The 21,295-nt window shown below is 44.2% G+C and overlaps 1 protein-coding gene across 3 annotated transcripts; it reads right to left on the bottom strand.

The window, feature by feature from the left end:
• Positions 1-531: 531 nt before the first annotated feature.
• On the bottom strand, positions 532-18,078 carry RAB33B (RAB33B, member RAS oncogene family). 3 transcript variants are annotated; one of them, XM_072755203.1, is made up of 4 exons: positions 17,700-18,077; positions 16,344-16,474; positions 12,724-12,875; positions 532-3,298 (listed from the first exon to the last, which is right to left on the bottom strand). In XM_072755203.1, exons 1-4 carry the CDS (start codon positions 17,934-17,936, stop codon positions 3,261-3,263), a joined length of 558 nt encoding a protein of 185 aa, XP_072611304.1. In that variant the 5' UTR covers positions 17,937-18,077; the 3' UTR covers positions 532-3,260. The 3 variants fall into 3 exon arrangements, with proteins under 3 accessions (XP_072611304.1, XP_072611305.1, XP_072611306.1); XM_072755204.1 differs by lacking the exon at positions 12,724-12,875 and having other exon boundaries at positions 16,342-16,474; XM_072755205.1 differs by lacking the exons at positions 12,724-12,875; positions 16,344-16,474 and having other exon boundaries at positions 17,700-18,078.
• Positions 18,079-21,295: the final 3,217 nt, after the last annotated feature.

Below are 21,295 nucleotides of genomic sequence, written 5' to 3' on the forward strand. Positions count from 1 at the left end.
TGATACGGAAGCAGTCTTTCATGAATAATATGATTTTGTGTTTGAGCAGGAGAGTAACTGTCATGTGAAATAAATGCACTGGGTAAAGCGGTATCGACTTCAGAGGCCCAAGCGCCAACCCACACTTTCCTAAAGGGCCTGAATCAGTAAAGGTGAATGTAGAAATTCCAATCTTATACCTACAACAGAATTCCTTCTTTTTTGTCATACAATTTATAATTATTCATTTCGTTTTGCCTTTTCTAAGTCTGGAGATGCCAACAACTCTTATAGTATTCGTTGGCCCTGAAGTACTCTTCAACAAGCTGATTACTTAGCCATACAAATGAAAAAAAAATCTACCCTTATCAGCTAATTTTAGTATTTAGGGTTTTTTTCTGAAAAGTTCTTTAACCCTAAATGTGTTTCCAAATAGATTTGTTTGTTTCTAATGTATTATATATACTTTACCTGGAAGCCAGAGGGGAAAAGAGATTTTTTTGTTTTGCTCTGTAATCATCCTAATAATCAAACAAAGGGAATGGAATACAATTTCTTTATGGCAAAGCTGGTTTATTGAACTTCGTAAGGGAAATGTTACAGTGACACTATTCCACAACGAAATTATTTAACTTCAGATTTCATGAAGAAATATATTAGCAATATACCGTCAATAAAGCATCATCATTAATAGCCAACTACATATAGATTCTGGATTAACTTCCTTCAGTTGTTCTCAAAGTAAGACTTTTCCAAAACATATCTGATGTTTTCAATTAAATGTCACAGCTAAAATAAATTCACACAGGAGTTACAAAACGTGTGACTTGTGCTTTAAAAATTTATAATTATTGGTTTGATAGCCACCATTCTGTAAGTGATTTCTCAACAATGAAGTGTTTTATAAATATTTTGGAAAATATCTAAAACCTCTATCCCCATTCAACTGATAAGTATGCTCTTTTAAAAAATAAAAACATATGTAGAAAAAATTAAGAGAGTAAATCATTACAAATGAGATACAAATATTTTAAAATTAATAAATATTAAAGTGAAAAAATAAGTTCTTTTACAGAACTGTAAAGGATACCTGTATTAAGTTCTTACAAAAAGAAATAAAGTTAAATTATTTTTTTAATCATTATTAACAGCACTTAAAAACATAAATGCACTGGGAAAGTTTGTAAACTTTCTTCCCACACTTTAGAAAATGTTTTAAAAGCAATAAACAGATTCCCTTCTTTAAAAAACCGTTACACTCACCACAGTTAGCACATTTGTCATTGTTTTTTACTATAAAAATAGTTACAAATCAACAATTTAAATTAAAACCATTTTAGCATAAGAAAAATGGATTTATCTCCCTAAACACAGATAAAGCCAACTTGTTTTTCCTTAAGCTCTAATATTTAAAACTGAATAATTATTTCTTTCAGTTCATTTAATAGCATTATCTTGTTTTTATAATTATTCAGTTAGAATCACCATAATGATTAAATAAAAACCTTAAACTAGATTACATATTTGATTTCCCACATTCTGAAAATATTGTAAGTATAATCATCTTTTGGCTTAATTACCTCTAAAATTATCAAGGACAGCAATCTATCAGAATTAGTGAATGTGTGCACTTCAGTTAAGGTTCATGGCTTACATTCCATTCGTGTAATAGCTTTGTATGCAAGCTTACTATTTTCTATGTGCAAAGTCTTAAAATAAACGTTTTTTGGGGTAAGAAACTTCTTGTACTATTCTTTACATCACTAAGAGAGACAACGTATTTCTCAATATCTTATTTATTTTTCATACCAAGGAGGAATAGCTTGTTGGGACCACAAAATTTAAAGATTTTAAAAACTGGTATGCTGCAACACGATACTATTACAGAAATATATGTAGACTCCTAGCAATCAGAGGTGTGCCTTCAGAGCTACAATCCAAATAGAAGTTGATTTGTTAACTCAACCTTCAGTCATTGAGTTGACTGACCGTGGTGGGGAGAGCAAGAGATACTACGCCAGACACACAGCTTGAGATTATAGAAGCTAAGAATAGGTCTCCTTTTGTAGCCAGGAATCACATTTATCTATTTTCCCCCCAAATTACAACTCTTCCAATGCTTTCAATTTGTTTTTTACTAAAGATACCAAAATAAAATATAAAGCACCTTATTATGTCACTTCATTTAAAGTCAGACTTATTTTTGCATATTTTAATAGAATTTAGTAAGAAAACAATTTTTTTCTAAAAATAACAATGACTTCTGTAGATCTGATTGATAAATCAATTAGAAATATCAAGCACGTGGAATCACTGGAAGTCATTCTTTATACACTGAGAACCAGAAAACATTCTATGCCTTCTCCTCCCACTGGAACTAAAATCGTCTTGGCTCTAACATGTACCCATAATAATGCAATTAAATACATCAATAATACAAAGAACTTTAGGGAGAGGCAAATACCAGTTTTGTCCTATTGAGAATGCTTCCCATTCAAAGGACATACCTAGTAGGTATGTCCTATACCCTTTTATTTTTTTTCTATCCCTGGAACACAGGAATGAACAGTGATTTACTCCTAAAATACCATCATGCTCTCATATGAAGCCTCCTTCACTGGGCTCTCAACGAGATGTTCTGATTCATCCTACCTTTGCTTCATTTTCAACCTCACGTGAAAACCAACTTTTGCCCTGTGTTGTCATAATGACAAACTTAATTAAGTAGATACAAAATACAAAAATTAGCATGACAATGATAAACAGTATAATGTCAGGATGATCCATTATATTTGAGATTAAATCTTATGACTTATCACTGTCATACTTCAAAAGTATTTCTCTAGTCAAAATTAGATAGTATAATAAAGACTGTTACTTAGCACCAGCATGTCATTGCAGGCTTTGGTTCAGGCTTCAGAATAATTCCGTTATCAGGGGGTTGACTAAGCATTAATGGTTTGTGGCTCTTAAGTTTATGAGCCAAGGTCATAAATATAGCTTCCACATGGTCATTATCATTGGGGTTTTTCGCAGAGGTTTCAAACAAAGGCATACTGTGTGTGTCAGCAAATTTTTGTGCCAAGTCTGTAGGTACTTGAATGGCACTTCTCAAGTCACATTTATTTCCAACGAGAATCCGTGGTATGTCACTGGCTAGCAAATGCTGTTTGCATTCTTCTATCCAAGATGGCAGACTATGAAAACTAGCCATGTTGGTCATATCGTACACGAAGACAACAGCGTGTACATTTCTGTAATAGTGCTGTACCATGCTCTTTCTAAATCGTTCTTGTCCTGCTGTGTCCCACAACTGGATCTGAAAATGGAAAAAAAAAAAAAGAGAAAACTGAAAATTTCATTCCAATTATACTTATGAAATTTTTTATCAACTCTGCATGGTCTTTAGTAATTCTTAAATTACACTTTGATCCTTCTATAGTGCCTTTTCCGTGTAATTTGTGGGACCCAAACTTCATGATACTAGTTACTTCATAATTAATGCAAGTATCAGAACAAATATTTCAATTCAGCACTTAAATTTTAGTAAGTCAAATTTGTTTGGGTGAAATCATACCTCAAAAACAGATTTTAGGGCGGCCCGGGTGGCTCAGCAGTTTAGCACCTCCAGGGATGGAGTCCCACATCAGGCTCCCTGCATGGAGCCTGCTTCTCCCTCTGCCTGTGTCTCTGCCTCTCTCTCTGTCTCTCATGAATAAATAAATAAAATCTTTAAAATCTAAAACAAAACAAAACAAAACAAAAAAAACACCTGACATTTTTATTTAATATTTTAAAATCAGTGTTTTTTTTAAAGATTTTATTTATTTATTTATTTATTTATTTATTTATTTATTTATTTATTTATTTATTAATGAGACACAGGGAGAGGCAAAGACACAGGCAAAGTGAGAGCCCAATGTGGGACCCGATCCCGGGACTCTGGGATCACCCCTGAGCAGAAGGCAGACAGACACTCAACTGCTGAGCCACCCAGGCGTTCCTGAATGTCAGGTTTTAACAAACATATTAAGCATCTAATTCCTGTAAATCTGGTTACTATATGCCCTTGCCCTTCTCCACCTTCCAATAGACTAACTTAAAATAGTAGACTTAGGACAGATGCTATGAGTCATTAGGTTTATTAGTCCTCAAACCAATATATATAGACCTTCTATGAAATCCCCCTTGAAAATCTTAAAAGGCTAGAAAATCATTTATTTAACCTAAACATGTCTACCAACAAGACTAGTCCAGTATCTCTTAGTTGAAATACAGGGGGTGGGGTGGGGAGGATTGAGGAAAATAATATCTAAAGCTAAATGTAAGTTATGTGTCATGATTCTCTGAATTACCCTTTTGTTTACTTCCTAAAAAACTTAACTGATGGGGGTGGAAAAGACTAGAGGTAGATCTGATTAGATACCTTTTGATAAAAGACTTGTACTATTTACAAGGAAGCCTCAACTGGTGATTTTTCAGAGTGACACAGAGTAGAAAGAAATGTAGATGGCCCACAAAGTAGGATATAAGATATAGAGTGCTCAGAATATGGCAGCACATGGTTAAGTCCTCCATGAAGATGTAATAAATGAATAAATACATTTTAAAAATGTGATTAGAGATGAAAATATTGATCACAAATCTCTTCCACGGTACCTTAATTTAAAAAAAAAATGTTTTAAAGTAATCTCTACACCCAGTGTGGGCTTGCACTCACAACCCCAAGATCAAGAGTTGCGTGCTCTTCTACCTTGGATTTTATCAGCTCTGAGCGGTTTTTTTTGGTAGTTCCTTTTAAGACCAAGTTTCTCCATTTTCTTAACATTCTCCCTTTCTTTCTAATTAACATAAACCAAATTTTGCTCCAGGTGGAAATATAAAATACTATACAAACCTGATCTTTCAGGCTCCCCTGGAACTAAGGGAGGCCAAATGACATAGTTCTAGCCAATAATTTGCAGACAGTCTTCAGGGGGTTTTCTGGGAAAACTATGGATATGTGATTTTTAAAAGAGAGAGCATCTGGCACGCACCTTTTGCACCTCTCTCACTGCACCCTTTCTGCCTGGAATGGGATATAATGACTGGGAGTTCAGCAACTATCTGCAGAGCATGAAGAAGAAAGCGACACAGAATAGCAGAAGTCTACATAAACCTTGAATCTTGCTGCCTCGGGTCTCCTTAGAACATGAGAAAAATAACAGCTTACCCTGGTTAAAATCATTATAGTTGAATTTCTCGTAGATGCGCTGAATGGCATCCTAAAATTACTTACCGTGCATACTGTTTAAACCTTTACCCCTTACACTCACATGTACTCACTAAATCACAAGGTTTTGCCTCAATGCCTTCCTAGAAACCATGTCACAAAATAAATGATCATAAAATGCCCACCGTGTGATGTAGGCAACATAAATGGCAGACAGGCCGTAAAGACTCCGTATCAAATAAATCAGAGGTAGAAGCAAACAGTTGAGCAAAGCAAACTAAGTACTAACATCTAAGACTATCTAAATCAACAAGTATTTACTCAATGCCTACTACGTGCCAGAGATGACTGTTACACCTCTAGGCCTTAGCTTCTTCAACAGTGAAAGTAAAATTTAGTTTCAGACCCTCTAAAATAAGCCCTCATAGACTAGCTGCAATGAGTGTGCAAAGAGCTACTGAAGTGCTTAAAATACTTTAAAAATACAACTTTCCTTTAAAAACATAAAACTTTCTTACCCCAACTAACAGATTAAGAATACTCAACATACAATTAAAAATGCTTCTGTAGGTATCAAAGCATACTACACAAAGCTACAATAAGCACACCGTGTGCTACTGGAATAAGATCAGATGTATAGGGATCCCTGGGTGGCGCAGCGGTTTGGCGCCTGCCTTTGGCCCAGGACGCGATCCTGGAGACCCAGGATCGAGTCCCACGTCGGGCTCCCGGTGCATGGAGTCTGCTTCTCCCTCTGCCTGTGTCTCTGCCTCTCTCTCTCTCTCTCTGTGACTATCATAAATAAATAAAAATTAAAAAAAAAAAAATCAGATGTATAGATCAACAGAACAAAACTCACAGTCCAGAAATAACCCCATATATCTATGGCAAACTGATTTTCAACAAGAGTACTAACACAATTCAGTAAGGGAAAGAATAGTTCTTTTAACAAATGGTTCTGGGACAACATACAAAAAATAAGGTTGGACCTCCTACTTCACACCATATATAGAAACTTATTCAAAATGGACAACAAATCTAAACTTAAGAGCTAAAACTATAAAATTCTTAGAAGAAAACATAGGGATAAGTATTTGTGACCACACTGGGTTAGACAATGGTTTCTAAGATATGATATCTAAAACACAAGTAATCGGGGGATCCCTGGGTGGCTGAGCAGTTTAGTGCCTGCCTTTGGCTCAGGGCGTGATCCTGGAGTCCCGGGATCGAGTCCCGTGTCGGGCTCCCTGCATGGAGCCTGCTTCTCCTCCGTCTGTGTCTCTCATGAATAAATAAATCTTAAAAAAAAAAAAAAAAAACACGGGGATCCCTGGGTGGCTCAGTGGTTTGGTGCCTGCCTTTGGTCCAGGGTGCGATCCTAGAGTCCCGGGATCGAGTCCCACATCGGGCTCCCTGCATGGAGCCTGCTTCTCCCTCTGCCTGTGTCTCTGCCTCTCTCTCTCTCTCTCATGAATAAATAAATAAAATCTTAAAAAAATAAAACACAAGCAATCAAAGAAAAAATAGACAAATTGGACTTCATCAAAATTAAAAATGTGTGTTTCAAAGAATATTACCAAGAAAGTGAAAAGACGACTCACATAATAGGAGAAAATACCTGCAAATAATATCTGGTAGGGGTATACCTTCCAGAATATTTAAGACCTCTTACAACTCAATAATAAAAGGACATATGAACCAATTAAAAAATTGGCAAAGAATCTGAATAGACATTTCTCCACAGAAAATATACAAATAGTCAATAAGCACGTGGAAAGAGGCTCAACATCATTAGCCATCAAGGAAATGCAAATCAAAAACAAACCAAATACCACTTTATACTCACACTAGCAAGGTCTAAATTAAAAAAAAAAAAATGGATGGACGATAAGAAGGGTTGGTAGAGAAAATCTGGAACCCTCATACATTGCTGGTGGGGATGCAAGATAGTACAGCCACTTCAGAAAACAAGTCTGGCAGTTCCTCAAAAAATTAATCAGACTATGACTTCCCACAAAAAGGAATAAAGTACAGATACGTGCTACCACAAAGATGAACCTCCAAAATGCACGGCATGAAAGAGGCCAGACACACATTCTATGGTTCCATTTACATAAAGTATCCAAAACAGAGAAATCTATAGAGATGGAACACAGATCTGCTGGTTGCCAGGGCTGGGGAATGGGGAGAAACTGTTTCACAGGTGAGAGGTCTCACTTTGGAGTGATGGAAGTATTTTGAAACTAGATAAAGGCGTGGTTATACAACATTATGAATACTAAATGGAATTGTTTACTTCAAAATAATTTTATGGGATCCCTGGGTGGCTCAGTGGTTAAGTGTTTCTTTTCGGCCCAGGTCACGATCCTGAAGTACTGGGATCGAGTCCCGCATCGGGCTCCCTGCATGGAGCCTGCTTCTCCCTCTGCCTGTATCTCTCACGAATAAATAAATCTTTAAAAAATAAAATAAAATAAAACAAAATAATTTTGTGTTAATTGAATTTTACTTCATAAATTATTTTTAAAAAACATAAAATGGATTTGCTGTATGACCCAGTAATTCCACTCCCAGGTATGTACCTGAGAGAACTGAAAAGACATATTCACACAAAAACTGGTACACAAATGTTCCTAGCAGGAGTACTCATAATAGCTAAAAGGTAGAAACGACCCAACTATCCATCCACTGATGAAGGAATAAGCAAAATGTATGTCCATATAATGGGAGTATGATTCAGCCATAAAAAGGAATGAAGTACTGATATGTGCTACAACATGGATGAATCTAGAAAATATTATCTTAAGTGACAGAAGCCAGACACAATAGGCCACATATTGTTAAGATTCCATGTGTTTAAAAAAAAAAAAAAAAGATTCCATGTGTATATGAAATACCCAGTATAGGCAAATCCAAAGACTGAAAGTAGACTGGTGAGTGCCAGGGTTGAGGGAAGGGGAGGAATGGGGAGTGACTGTTAAAATGGGTATGGGGTTTCTTACTAGAGTTCTGGAATCAGATAATGATGACAGTGAATATACTAAACCTTGCAAATATACTAAAAACCAATAAACTGTATATTTTAAGAGTATATCTGATGGCCTGTGAATTATATCTCAGTTGTTTAGACTGACAAAACAAAACAAAACAAAAAAACCCATTCCAAACTGTATCTTTAACATTTAGAAAGATATTTGGGAAATATTTTAGATGACCTATATAAAAGCTAGCCAAAGAAACTGGAGCTGATCTCTTCTCTTTTCTCTTTTAATAACATTCCTCTATAGCTCAGCTCAGGTACTCATTCAAAAACCATTTCATCAATGAAAAATGATTTATGATGTTTTAAGCAAATAATATTTATAAGTTAAAAATAGATAAATGAAAAGTACCCAAGGAAATAATACGAAAACATTAATCACGGTTGTCTTTAAGGTAATTTCTCTGCTTATTTTTACTTTTCTGTTTTCTGTAACAAGCAACCACTTCTATAAAAACAAACTTAACTTAAAAAAATAATAATTACACAGAATTTAGACCGGCCTCAAAGAGCTGCAAAAGTCCTCCATAAAAGTGGTGATGATGAGACTGCTTATCCCTAAGAAAACTGTTTGTTTTAGGATGAGACGGACTCAACAATACTTGGCTTTCCATCAGTCCTGTTCAGAACTATGCATTCTACTATATCAAGACTTCCCGCGGGGATCCCTGGGTGGCGCAGCGGTTTGGCGCGTGCCTTTGGCCCAGGGCGTGATCCTGGAGACCTGGGATCGAATCCCACATCGGGCTCCTGGTGCATGGAGCCTGCTTCTCCCTCTGCCTATGTCTCTGCCTCTCTCTCTTTCTCTCTCTGTGACTATCATAAATAAATAAAAATTTAAAAAAATTAAAAAAAAAAAAAAAAGAAAAAAGACTTCCCGGAAACAAGAGGTATGAAATAGTAACTCTTCACAGTTTACCAAAAACCTATACAAGTAAATACTAAGTTAATGAGGCATTCACAAAGGATTATTTAAGAAGCTTCAGGTGCCTGAGTGGCTCGGTCGGTTAAGCGTTTGCCTTCAGCTCAGGTCCTGGGATCAAGTCCTGCACGGGGCTCCCCATTCAGGGGCGAGTGTGTTTCTCCCTCTCCCTCTGCCCCTGCTCTGTTGCTCGCTCGCTCACTCTCTCAAATAAATAAAATCATTAAAAAGTAAAGAAAAAGAAACTTCAAAAATTCACTCAGAGAACTGCTGAAAGAATGAAGGCTCAGCAAGGGCACACCTCCGTGCCATCTGCAGCCTTCAGGCCTGCATGGGACACCGGGGCGAAGGCAAGGGGGCTAGGGAAGGAGCAGAGAGACTCAGCAAAGAAAGGACAAGACAAGTGATAAAAACAGCACCAGCCTTAAAAGACAAGAGAAAATTCTGACCAAAAGAGAGACAGATAGGGAGATACTAAGGGGACAACGGTACCCCGTGATAGCATAGAAAAGTCCCGAAGTTAGCTTTAAGTAGAATGATACATAGTGTTTAAAAAAGGGGAATAACACTTTGGAACCTAAGGAAGTGACATGCCTTTGTTTGGTTAAATGAGGAAGTATTTGCAGAGCAATTTTTCCCAATTTAATAATGTTTAGTGGAAATGGTTAATGCATGCTCCCATAGATATTACCCCCATTTTAAACATTATAAGGACAACATAAAATATACCTCAATATTATTTCACAAATCTCTACTTTGAATTCCAATATGAAGTTCCAACAAAAACAGCAACCCAGTTATTTGCTAAATCCCAACAGTAGATTCTTATTGTTGGTATAATAAGCTCTTTTAGTAGATTAAAAACAAAAAAAAGATTTTATTTATTTATTCATGAGAGACACAGAGAGAGAGGCAGAGACATAGGCAGAGGGAGACGCAGGCTCCATGCAGGGAGCCTGAGCATGGGACTCGATCCCAGGTCTCCAGGATCAGGCCCTGGGCTGAAGACGGCGCGCAACTGCGGACCTACCTGGGCTGCCCTTTTAGTAGTTTTATAACCAAAATGAGGAAGTGATCTGGCCAAACTAAATACTATTTTTGCTTGACTCAAAATGATAAAGGTATTAACCCAAATGATCTTCCTTCTTTGACCACCTATCAAATTTCCATTAGTTTCTCTTATCACCTCAATTCTGGATGTCCAGAGGAGCCTACCAGTGGATCTCTGTTTCCATACATTCCATATGGATCCCCTGAGTACTACATAGTTTAGAAACTGAGCTAGATACTCAAAGAAGTCTATGGCATTACTAGACATGGATCCTGCTCTGAATAAGACTGAACAGGATGATAAAAGAGATAGACACCTACATAATACAGTGAGGAAAGAGATCATGTAAAGGCTCAGGTAAGGTGCTAAAAGGAGTCCACAGAAGGAAGAAACAGGATGGAGAAGGAGGGATGGGGCAGCCCGGGTGGCTCAGCACGTGAGCGTCGCCTTCAGCCCAGGGTGTGATCCTTCAGCCCAGGGTGTGATCCGGGAGACCCAGGATCGGGATGGGAGTCCCACATCAGGCCCCCTGCATGGAGCCTGCTTCTCCCTCTGCCTGTGTCTCTGCCTCTCTCTCTCTGTGTGTCTCTCATGAATAAATAAATAAAATCTTTAAAAAAGAGAGAGAGACAGAGAGAGAGGAGGGATCAAATATTTTTGATAGATGCACTGAGTTTAATAAGGAAGAATGACATGTGGTGAAATATGAGCAGAGGGGATATTCCAGGCCCAGTGGGGCATGTAAGGGAAACCACAGGGATCAGCAAATAAGCAGCTGGACTATAGGTACTTGAAGAAAATTAATGGGAAAAAAAAAGTTTGAAAAGTAGTCTGGAGCAAGATGAAGGAAGTCCTACATTCATTTTAAGTTGGAATTTTGGGAATCCCTGGGTGGCTCAGTGGTTTAGCACCTGTCTTGGGCCCAGGGCGTGATGCTGGAGTCCCGGGATCAAGTCCCACATTGGGTTCCCTTCATGGAGCCTGCTTCTCCCTCTGCCTGTGTCTCTGCCTCTCTCTCTCTCTCTCTCTGTCTCTCATGAATAAGTAAATAAAATCTTCAATAAATGAATGAATTAATTAATGAATGAATGAATGTTGGAATTTTACAACAGAATGGAGAACTACCCAGGGCATCTGAGGCAGGGCACAGAGATCTCCCTAAAGCACAACACTAATCTGGCATTTGGGCAACAATGTACCAAAAAAGGTCATTGCCAACTGGGGATGAGAGAGGAGTTGGGTTGTGTAACAGTTCTTAGGGAGGTAAAAAAGACCTGAACCAGGATTTTGAAGAAAGGATGGATGAGAGAATCATGCACGTAGGGAACCAACTGGATGTAGGGATAAAAGAGAGGGACGAGGCCTTGAGGATAAAGAGGACACCATCATGCCAACCTAGGTGATGGTGACGTGGGGAGAAACAGGAGAAGCAGATGTGCCAGGGAAGATGAACTCACTTTAGACATTCAAGGCAAAGGAGGGATTATCCAAATAGCCATGTCTAGAAGACAGTGGGAAATGCAGTGACTTGAGGAGGGGGGTGGGCTAAACAAAGATTTGGAAGTTTCCCTCATGGATTGACAACTGTCATCAAGAGACTACCAAAGGAGAGATTGTAGACAGAAAACCAGGTCAAGGGGCTGTCTGAATCTCACTCTAGATTCATTCTCAATCGCTGCCATATTTATCTTCCTAAAACACTTGGGTTTTTTACCATGCATACAAAATGAAACGTAGACTCTCTAGCTTTGTTTTTCAAGCTCTTCACAAATGTCGCTACCAACACCTTCACCTTCTTCCCGCTTGCTACCTTTCCACAGGAACCTCTGATCCTGCTGGAGCATCCTGCTGATGGTCCTCTTCAGAAAAGCCCTCCGTCTATGAAACCTCGCCTAGCACTCCAAACACATGATTCCTCCACCCACATCCAAACAGTAACCTGGCACTCATTCAGTGCCTGGTTTTGCTGGTCATCTTTTTTAGGTATATAAACCTTACCCCAATCCACGACAGCAATTCATCTATGCACTCTATCAGGGTCAGCAAACTTTTTCTGTAAAGTGTAAGAATAGTGAATATCTTAAGACTCTGTGGGCCTACCAGTCTTGGTCACAACTACTCAACTCCCATTGCAGCACAAATGCAAGCACAGAATGTAAAGTCACGGGGCATGACTGTGTTTCAAAACTTCATTTATAAACGCTAAAATCTGAATTTCACATAACTTTCACCTATCATGAAATCATATTCTTATGATTTTCCCAAACCATTTAAAAAAGTGAAAGTCATTTTTAGCTTGCAGGCCATTAAAAAAAAAAAAAAACTGGCAGCAGGCCATGATTGGCCCTCAAGCATAGTTTGCCACCCCCTATGATGTTATCAAAATTCTTTGTGACTGACAAAAAATGTCATCTTTCCTGCAACTACTCCTTAAATATTTGTTTTACCAATGTGGGGACAGGTCCTGATTACGTTCCTTTAGTTAATATTAACATCTTGTATTTAACATGGCAAAATACCTCTATGATTGATAAGCAAGCCATCCCAATGTTCAAATAGAAACTGCTGGCCCCTGATGAGAAGACAGATTAAATGCAACATGAGGCTGTCATCATGCTGTTGGTGTCTGCCATTGTCATATGCTTGTATAAAAGGAATACAGCGAGTTATCCTGGGGATACACATACAAAGAAGGAGCATAAGGATTAGGGTTGAGAGTCTTAATTTAAAAATCAAATGTGTTTTTATTTAAAGAATCTAGTCTATAATTTTATTCAACTTCCAAAACTCTGCAAATAAGATTTTCCTTTTTCATCCATATATATATGGTACTTAGAACAGACGAACAAATCTAGACTTCATTACATTTTGTAAAACGTTTTCACTGATTCTGAAAGGGCAGTGCCCTAAGACATGCTCTCTGAAAAACTTCCAGCCCACAATTAAAAGCATTTAACATATGGCTCCTGGGTGGCTCGGTCCGTTGTGTCCAACTCTTGATTTTGTCTCAGGTCGTGATCTTGGGGTACTGGGATCGAGCCCCAAGTTGCACAGCAGGGAGTCTACTTGAGATTCTCTCCCTCTGCCCAACCCCCACCACGTGTGCACATGTGCGTGCATTCTCTCTAAAATAAATAAATAAATCTTTAAAAAAAAAAATCGGAAAGCCCGGGTGGCTCAGTCAGTTAAGCAACTGTCTTTGGCTCAGGTCATGATCCCAGGGCCCTGGCATTGGTCATACTGGGCTCCCTCTGCCACCTACTCATGCTCTCTCTCACTCTTTCTCTCTCTCAAATAAATAAATGTAATCTTAAAAAAAAAAACTTAACACAGTATCTCAGCTTTACCTAACAATATTTTTTTTGGTCTAGAATGTCATTTTATTCATAAAGTAACATAAAACTTTCCAGTCTTCACTTTAAGATGAAAAATGAAGACATGTCATTTCAGATAAGGCTAAAAATTTTCCAGAAAGAAAATATGTATGAATGTTGCAGCAGCACTTAAGATGTATCACAGGTTAACAAAGAAAAAGCAGAAGTAGCACATGAAATAAACTTCTATATTCACTTCAGTTTTTTAAAGACACTAGAAAATAGTTTGCCTTTTAAAAAAGATTTTATTTATTTGAGAGAGAGAGAGAGAAAGAACATGAGTGGGGGAGGGGGCCGAGGGAGAAGCAGATTCCCCACTGAGCAGGGAGCCTGACTGGAGGTGGGGGCGGGGGAGCAATCCCAGGACCCGGAGATCACGACCTGAACCAAAGGCAGCCCCTTAACTGAGCCACCCAGCACCCCTAAAAATATTTTTTTTTTAAGATGTTATTTATTTATTCATGAGAGACACAGAGAGAGAGGCAGAGACAGGCAGAGGGAGAAGTAGGCTCCATGCAGGGAGCCCGACGTGGGACTTGATCCCAGAATCCCAGGATCACGACCTGAGCCAAAGGCCAACACTCAACCACTGAGCCACCTACATGCCCCAGTTTTGTTTTTTTTTTAATCTCAAAATATTTCTGTAAGAGTCTTTTCAACCACAATAAAAATCTTTCAAGTCTTAAAAGCTGGAGGTACAAGTCAATGGCTAAGCCTTAAGAAGAAAAAAACTCAGCATCCAGGTCTCCATCAACCAAACAGGTTAAGCTAAAGCTCAAGAGGAATAATCCCAGAAAAAAATATTTTCTCCTTACTCCTCTCAACCAGAATAACTCTATGCTTCCAGATTGATCATATTTATGGTTCTGGTTTACTTATCACTGCCAACACTTACCCCAGTAGTTAAGTATTCAACTTAGATACTGGACATGTTTTATATTTTTTCAATGAAAATATCTCACTGGGGATCCCTGGATGGCTCAGCGGTTCAGTGCCTGCCTTCGGCCCAGGGCATGGTCCTGGAGTCCCGGGATCGAGTCCCACGTCAGGGCTCCCTGCATGGAGCCTGCTTCTCCCTCTGCCTGTGTCTCTGCCTCTCTCTCTTTCTCTCTGTTTCTCATGAATAAATAAAATCTTAAAAAAAAAAAAATCTCATAAATTTGCAACTCCTCCCGTTTCATTTCCCCCTACTTACATCTTTAAAATCATGCTTTTAGGGGAGTTTCTCTCACCCTCAGTTGTCTAAACCCTACTGTGCCTCTACTTCACACTCTGGGTGCACAGGCACAGAAATGATGGTGCCAAAGACAAACAAGGATGTTAATCCACCAAGGAAAAAGAATCTTCTTAAGATTACCACTTATGAACCAGGTGCTTCATGTATGTTGGTGTGTAATCCTCTCATCTAATCTCATCTCATCTTATATGGTGTTATCCCAATTTTTCAGAAAAGAAAGTAGCTTCTGAAAGATTAAAGAGCCTGCCTAAGGACCAGAGTAACCAAACACCCCAGTTCACCTACGACTGAGGCATTCCTGGGATGTGGGACTTCCGGGTTTAAAACTGAGACAGTCTTGGGCAAAACTGGTCACCCACCTAGGGACACATCGCCCATATCCTCACCCTTTCATCGGTTCAGATTCAAGCTAAATCTGCTGGACTCCGGAGCTCATGCCCTTCCTCCTGGGTCTCCTGCCTTCCCCACACTAACTTCCTTCTCAAACCCCAGAAGCCTCATTATGTGCTTCACACCCTCAGGATTCTGGGCCTTCCCTAATTCTAACGAAAAAGATTCCGTTCTCTTCTTATTCTGTCTTTCCTGTTGTAATATACACAGATCTTTCTTAACTCCCTGATACAGTGTTCCCAAAGCACCACCACACTGGCAGCCTGGATGGAATAATAAAAAATTAAAACCTAAAAGGCAAAAGGGCCTGTAGAACTAGATGAACATCCTAATATAGAGCAAAAAAGTAGGGGTGCCTGAAGGGCTCAGTGGTTGAGCACCTGCCTTTGGCTCAGGTCGATCCCGGAATCGAGTCCCACATCAGGGTCTCTGCAGGGAGCCTGCTTCTCCCTCTGCCTGTGTCTCTGCCTCTCTGTCTCTCTCTCTCTGAGTCTCTCATGAATAAATAAAATCTTAAAAACAAAACAAACAAACAAACAAAAACATGGAGGACGCCTGGGTGGCTCAGCACCTGCCTTCAGCCTGGGGCCTGATCCTGGAGACCCGGGATCAGTCCCACAGCGGATTCCCGCGTGGAGCCTGCTTCTCCCTCTGCCTGTGTCTCTGCCTCTCTCTCTCTCTGTCTCTCTCAAGAATAAATGCATAAAATCCCTAAAACCCACAAAGCAGACAGTAAACGCGGTATAAGGAGGCAGGGCGTTTCCTGGGGTCTGTATGTCCCGGGACGTGGAGTCAGCCAGGCCCGCGGGCCAGCGGGGTCCGAGTGAAGGGGCGCGTCTGAGGTTCTCACCGGCGGAGGTGCCGGCCCGGCACCATCCTCATTCCCGCCCTCGGAACTCTGGCCTGGCCTGGGGCCTGGGGCCTCCTACCTCCTCCTCCAGGACCGGAGCCCCCAGGGAAGAATCAGGGACCGGGAGGCGGTGGCGCTAAGACGCTTTCTGAACTACCACGGATACAGCAGTTCCGCCCGAAGACAGATTTTTCTGGACAACTCCGTGTCCTACAGAAACGTGAACACCTGCACGCGAGGGCGCACCCGGCGGCCCAGCCAGCGACCGGCCCGGTAAGTCTCTTACACGTTTCCCGCCTGAGGACCTCCAGGCTCCTCCTTCGGCCTTGGTTCGCGGCCTCCCGACGGCGGAGACGCTGCCAGCGAGCGCGGACCCGGCCACCGGCTACCGCGCCCACAGCCGCCGCGCCCTTCCCAAGCTACAAGCGGCATTTAAGAAATAAATAGGATGAAAGTCGCCCGAATAAACCGCGGGTCCGGAGAGTTTGCAGGGCTCGCCTTGCTCGGCCGCCCCGCGCAGATCCTTCCAATCTGCACCCGCAGCCTCCACCTGGGCTCCAGGGAAGGGAACGCGGGCGATGCGCCCCCGCGGGCAGCCCCACACCCGCCCACCCGGCCCCCGGGCACGGCCCCCCGCCCACCTTGACCCTGCCCCGGGGCATCACCCCCCCCACCTTGACCCAGCCCCCGGGCATCACCCCCCCCACCTTGACCCGGCCCCCGGGCATCACCCCCCCCACCTTGACCCAGCCCCCGGGCATCACCCCCCCCACCTTGACCCGGCCCCCGGGCATCACCCCCCCACCTTGACCCGGCTCCCGGGCATCACCCCCCCCACCCTGACCCGAACCCCGGGCATCACCCCCCCCTTGACCCGGACCCCGGGCATCACCCCCCCCACCTTGACCCAGCCCCCGGGCATCACCCCCCCACCTTGACCCGGCTCCCGGGCATCACCCCCCCCACCCTGACCCGAACCCCGGGCATCACCCCCCCCTTGACCCGGACCCTGGGCATCACCCCCCCTACCTTGACCCGGACCCCGGGCATCACCTCCCCACCTTGACCCGGACCCCGGGCATCACCCCTCCCACCTTGACCCGGACCCCGGGCATCACCCCCCCCATCTTGACCCGGACCCCGGGCATCACCCCCCCCACCTTGACCCGGACCCCGGGCATCACCTCCCCACCTTGACCCGGACCCCGGGCATCACCCCCCCACCTTGACCCGGCCCCGGGGCATCACCCCCCCCCCACCTTGACCCGGACCCCGGGCATCACCCCCCCCACCTTGACCCGGACCCCGGGCATTCCCCCCCACCCCGGCCCACCTTGATGCGCCCCCCGCGGCTCACCTTGATCCGGCCCCCGGGCACGCCCCCCGCCCACCTTGACCCGGCCCCGGGCATCACCCCCCACCCCTCCCCGCCCACCTAGACCCGGCAGCGCCCCCCCGCTCACCTTGACCCGGCCCCCGGGCATCACCCCCCACCCCCACCCCGCCCACCTAGACCCGGCAGCGCCCCCCCGCTCACCTTGACCCGGCCCCCGGGCATCACCCCCCCGCCCACCTTGACCCGGCAGCCCCCCACCCCGCCCACCTTGACCCGGCCCCCCGGCAGCCCCCCCCGCCCCCGCTCACCTTGATGCGCTCCCCGTCGATCTCCACGGCTCGTTCTCGGAAATCCACCCCGATAGTAGCCTCCGTGCGGTCGGGGAAACGGCCGGCGCAGAAGCGGTAGGTCAGGCACGTCTTGCCCACGTTGGAGTCGCCGATCACGATGATCTTGAAGATGCGGGAGCGAGCCGGCGGCAGGAACCCCGCGGCCCCCGACACCGCGCCGCTGGACGACAAGCTCGCCTCCAGGGACGACTCCATCTCCGAGGCCGTTCCCCGGACCCGCCCCGACCCGAGGCGGCGGAGGAGCGGACACGCGCACACGCCCCGATGACGCCACCGCCAGGCGCGCGCCCTGCCCGCCCGCCCCGCTGCGCCACGGCGCCCGGGCCCCGCCCCCTCAGCGGCAGCGCGCCTGCGCACCGCCGGGCCCCGCCCCCCTCAGCGGCAGCGCGCCTGCGCACCGCCGGGCCCCGCCCCCCTCAGCGGCAGCGCGCCTGCGCACCGCACCGCCCCGTAGCGGCAGCGCGCGTGCGCACCGCCCCGCCCCGCGCGGGTGTGGCGCCCACCGGCTTCGCCGCGGAGCTCCTCGCGCCCGCACCCGGCCCCGCAGCCCGCCGCCCGGGGCTGCCTGGAAGGGGACGGGCGTGCTGGGGGCTGGACGGCGGGTGCACAGGGCCGGCCCGGCCCCCAGGCTGGCCCAGCCTCGCCACGTCCACGGGTCCCGCCCCCGCCGGAGAAGGCCGCGCAGTCGCTCTGGGGGCGCGGAGGGGAGGAGGGACCGCCCGCAGTCTCTCGCGAGAGGGCCGAAGAGCGGGCGGGGGCGGGGCTTAGGGCGGGGGCGGGGCCGCAGGAGGCTCAGGGGCGAGGCCTCAAGAGGCGGGGCGGGCTGTGGGGCTGCGCTCGGCCTCCGGGCCCCTGGACGCCGACGGGGCGATGCAGGAGGCGAGTCGGGCCTGGCGGACCCGGGCAGCCCCCGGGCTCGGGCTCGGCCTGCGCTTGCTTGTCGGGGAGCAGGTGCGGACTGGAGGCCGCCTCCCGCCTCGGCCACGGGAGGGACCCAGGTGCCCGGGGTCCGTCCGGCCGCAGCCGCACGTGACACCTGGGCCACTTAGGGCCGTTGAACCGGGTGGTTACCGGGCGGCCTCCCTGCAGAAAATAAAACCCACCGTGCCCTGGTTACGCCTTGGCCGGGCGGCCGGGCCTAGCCGGTCGGGGTGGAGAAGACTGCGTTTCTTCTGTCTGAGCCCGTGTTGATGCTGCTGGTGAAGTCAAGGGCTAGGAAAGGAGAACGTGGCCGGTGTTTAAGTGAGGGGATCAGTGGGGCACTAACCGTTCCAGGAAAGGAGATGAGCTGCGGAGATAAAGTGCGCAGATGGAGTCGGGGGCACGTGCGTGGCTCGGTTGGTTAAGTGTCTGCTTTTGGCCCAGGCCATGGACTCAGGGCCCTGGGATCCAGCCCCATGCTTCTCCCTCTCCCTCTGCCGCCCCCCTTGCTTGTCTGCTCGCTGTCAAATAAATAAAACCCTTTAGGGGCCCTTGGGAGGCTCAGCGGTTGAGCGCCTGCCTTCGGCCCAGGCCGTAACCCGGGGGTCCCGGGATCGAGTCCCACATCGGGCTCCCTGCATGGAGCCTGCGTCTGCCTCTGTCTGGGTCTCTGCCTCTCTCTGTGTGTGTCTCATGAATAAATAAAATCTTTGAAAAATGAGTAAATGAAATCTTTTTTAAAAAATGAAAATCTTAAAAAAAAATGTAGTCAGAAGAAATTAGCTGTAGAACCCGAGGGTGCCCAGAATTAACAGGAATTTGTGATAGCCTTAATATACAACTTCTGTTGTGGTACAGAAGCTATACAGTCACTAATATACCAAGTGATGTTAATCAGGAAAAAAGTTTACTCACCTGGTTGAATGTGTGTGACAATTACATTGATTGGGTATCCTGTTAGAGAAACTGGAACACTGTGTGTCTGTGAGGTGGTTTCTATGAAGTCTGACCGTCCCAGGTACTATTAGAGGGCCTCGGAGTGTGTTCCTCTAGTTTACTCTGCCTATCCCATTCAAAGGAGGGAAGCTGAAGACTTAGAACAAAAACCAGTTGAAGAATTCAAAGCTCTGCATAATCAAGTAATTGGAAAGGATGAGTGGGGGAAAAAAAAAAGATTCGCATCTTTCTATCCTAAGAGCCTTGCTCTTTTGTATTCTAGCTTTTTCAGTTTTGCTCTCACTAAACTATCAGAAATTCATTTTCTTGTGTTTATCCAAATCCTGTTCATGAAACTTTTCTTGATTACTTCAGAATGTACTTCGCTTTATTCTAAAATTAATAACATTTTTTGGGGTATTGCTTATTTGGCCTTTGGATACTATTACCGTCACTGTTTAAGTTTCATAATGACGCATTGTCTCCTACCAGCCAGATTGTCAGCTCTTGACTACTGATGGAAAGCTCATTGTTTTTCAGCAAACGAATAAATTAATGAAATGAGAAATTTCTCTCACTAAAGTTTGTCAGTTTGAACCCTTTACTAATTATACACATTTCAGCACAATTTAAATAGAAGAAATACTTTAGACACTTGACACTGTTATGCAGAGTTTTGTATTTTCAGCTTGCAGTTTGAGAGACTGTGTGTGACCAACGTATATGCCACTCTTCTTAACTGAATAATCCCAGAACCTCCGGGTTGGATATTTGGAGATTCTACTGTTGGGAAGAATGGATGGATCACGCAACCCTATTTTCTGAGAATTCATTTTGTCCTTGGAATTCTTCACTACTTGCTGTCACTACCACTTGACCTCAAAGTATAAGCATGTAACTTTTTCTTAATACTTTGCAACATAGCTGAGAAGAGACTAAATTTGAATTTTTAGCAACATAACAAACTGGAACATTAGAAATGGTTTAGGGTACGTATTTAGATTTATAGATTTATAATTTATTGAGAGTATTTGGATATATATTTTAAAATACTTTAAGATTTTATTTGTTTATTCATGAGAGAGAGAGAGAGAGAGAGAGAGAGAGGCAGAGACACAGACACAGGCAGAGGGAGAAGCAGGCTCCACGCAGGGAGCCCAATGTGGGATTCAATCCCGGATCCCCAGGATTAGGCCCTGGGCCAAAGGCAGTGCTAAACCGCTGAGCCACCTGGGCTGCCCTAAAATACTTTTCTAATAGGAAAAAAAGAATATTAAAAACATAAGAGTAATTTTATGTACAAAATATAATTACTTATTTTCAGCTTTAGTTTGCTGCAGAGATGCCACCTCCCTGTGGCAGAGGCCATTTTTTAAATGATCTTACCAAAGAACAGCTCCCAGGCAATTTCACACATAAGTTCAGGACTGAGGACAAGAGGACAAAGGAGAGTTCTCTTGCTTGCCTAGATAAAGGTTTCTCAATCTTGGCCCTGATGACATCTTGAGCCAGATAATTCTTTGTTGTGCGAAGCTGACCTGTGCACTGTAGGATGTTTAGCAGCATCCCTGGCTACCACCAAATATATGCCAGTAGTATTCCACTCCTGGTTGTAACAACCTAAACCCTCTCTAGACATTACCAAATGCCCCTGAGAGGCAAATGTATGCTCCCTCCCTGTTCTCATTGAAAGCCAC

Source organism: Vulpes vulpes, chromosome 4 (assembly GCF_048418805.1).
Source record: "Vulpes vulpes isolate BD-2025 chromosome 4, VulVul3, whole genome shotgun sequence".
Classification (NCBI taxonomy): domain Eukaryota; kingdom Metazoa; phylum Chordata; class Mammalia; order Carnivora; family Canidae; genus Vulpes; species Vulpes vulpes.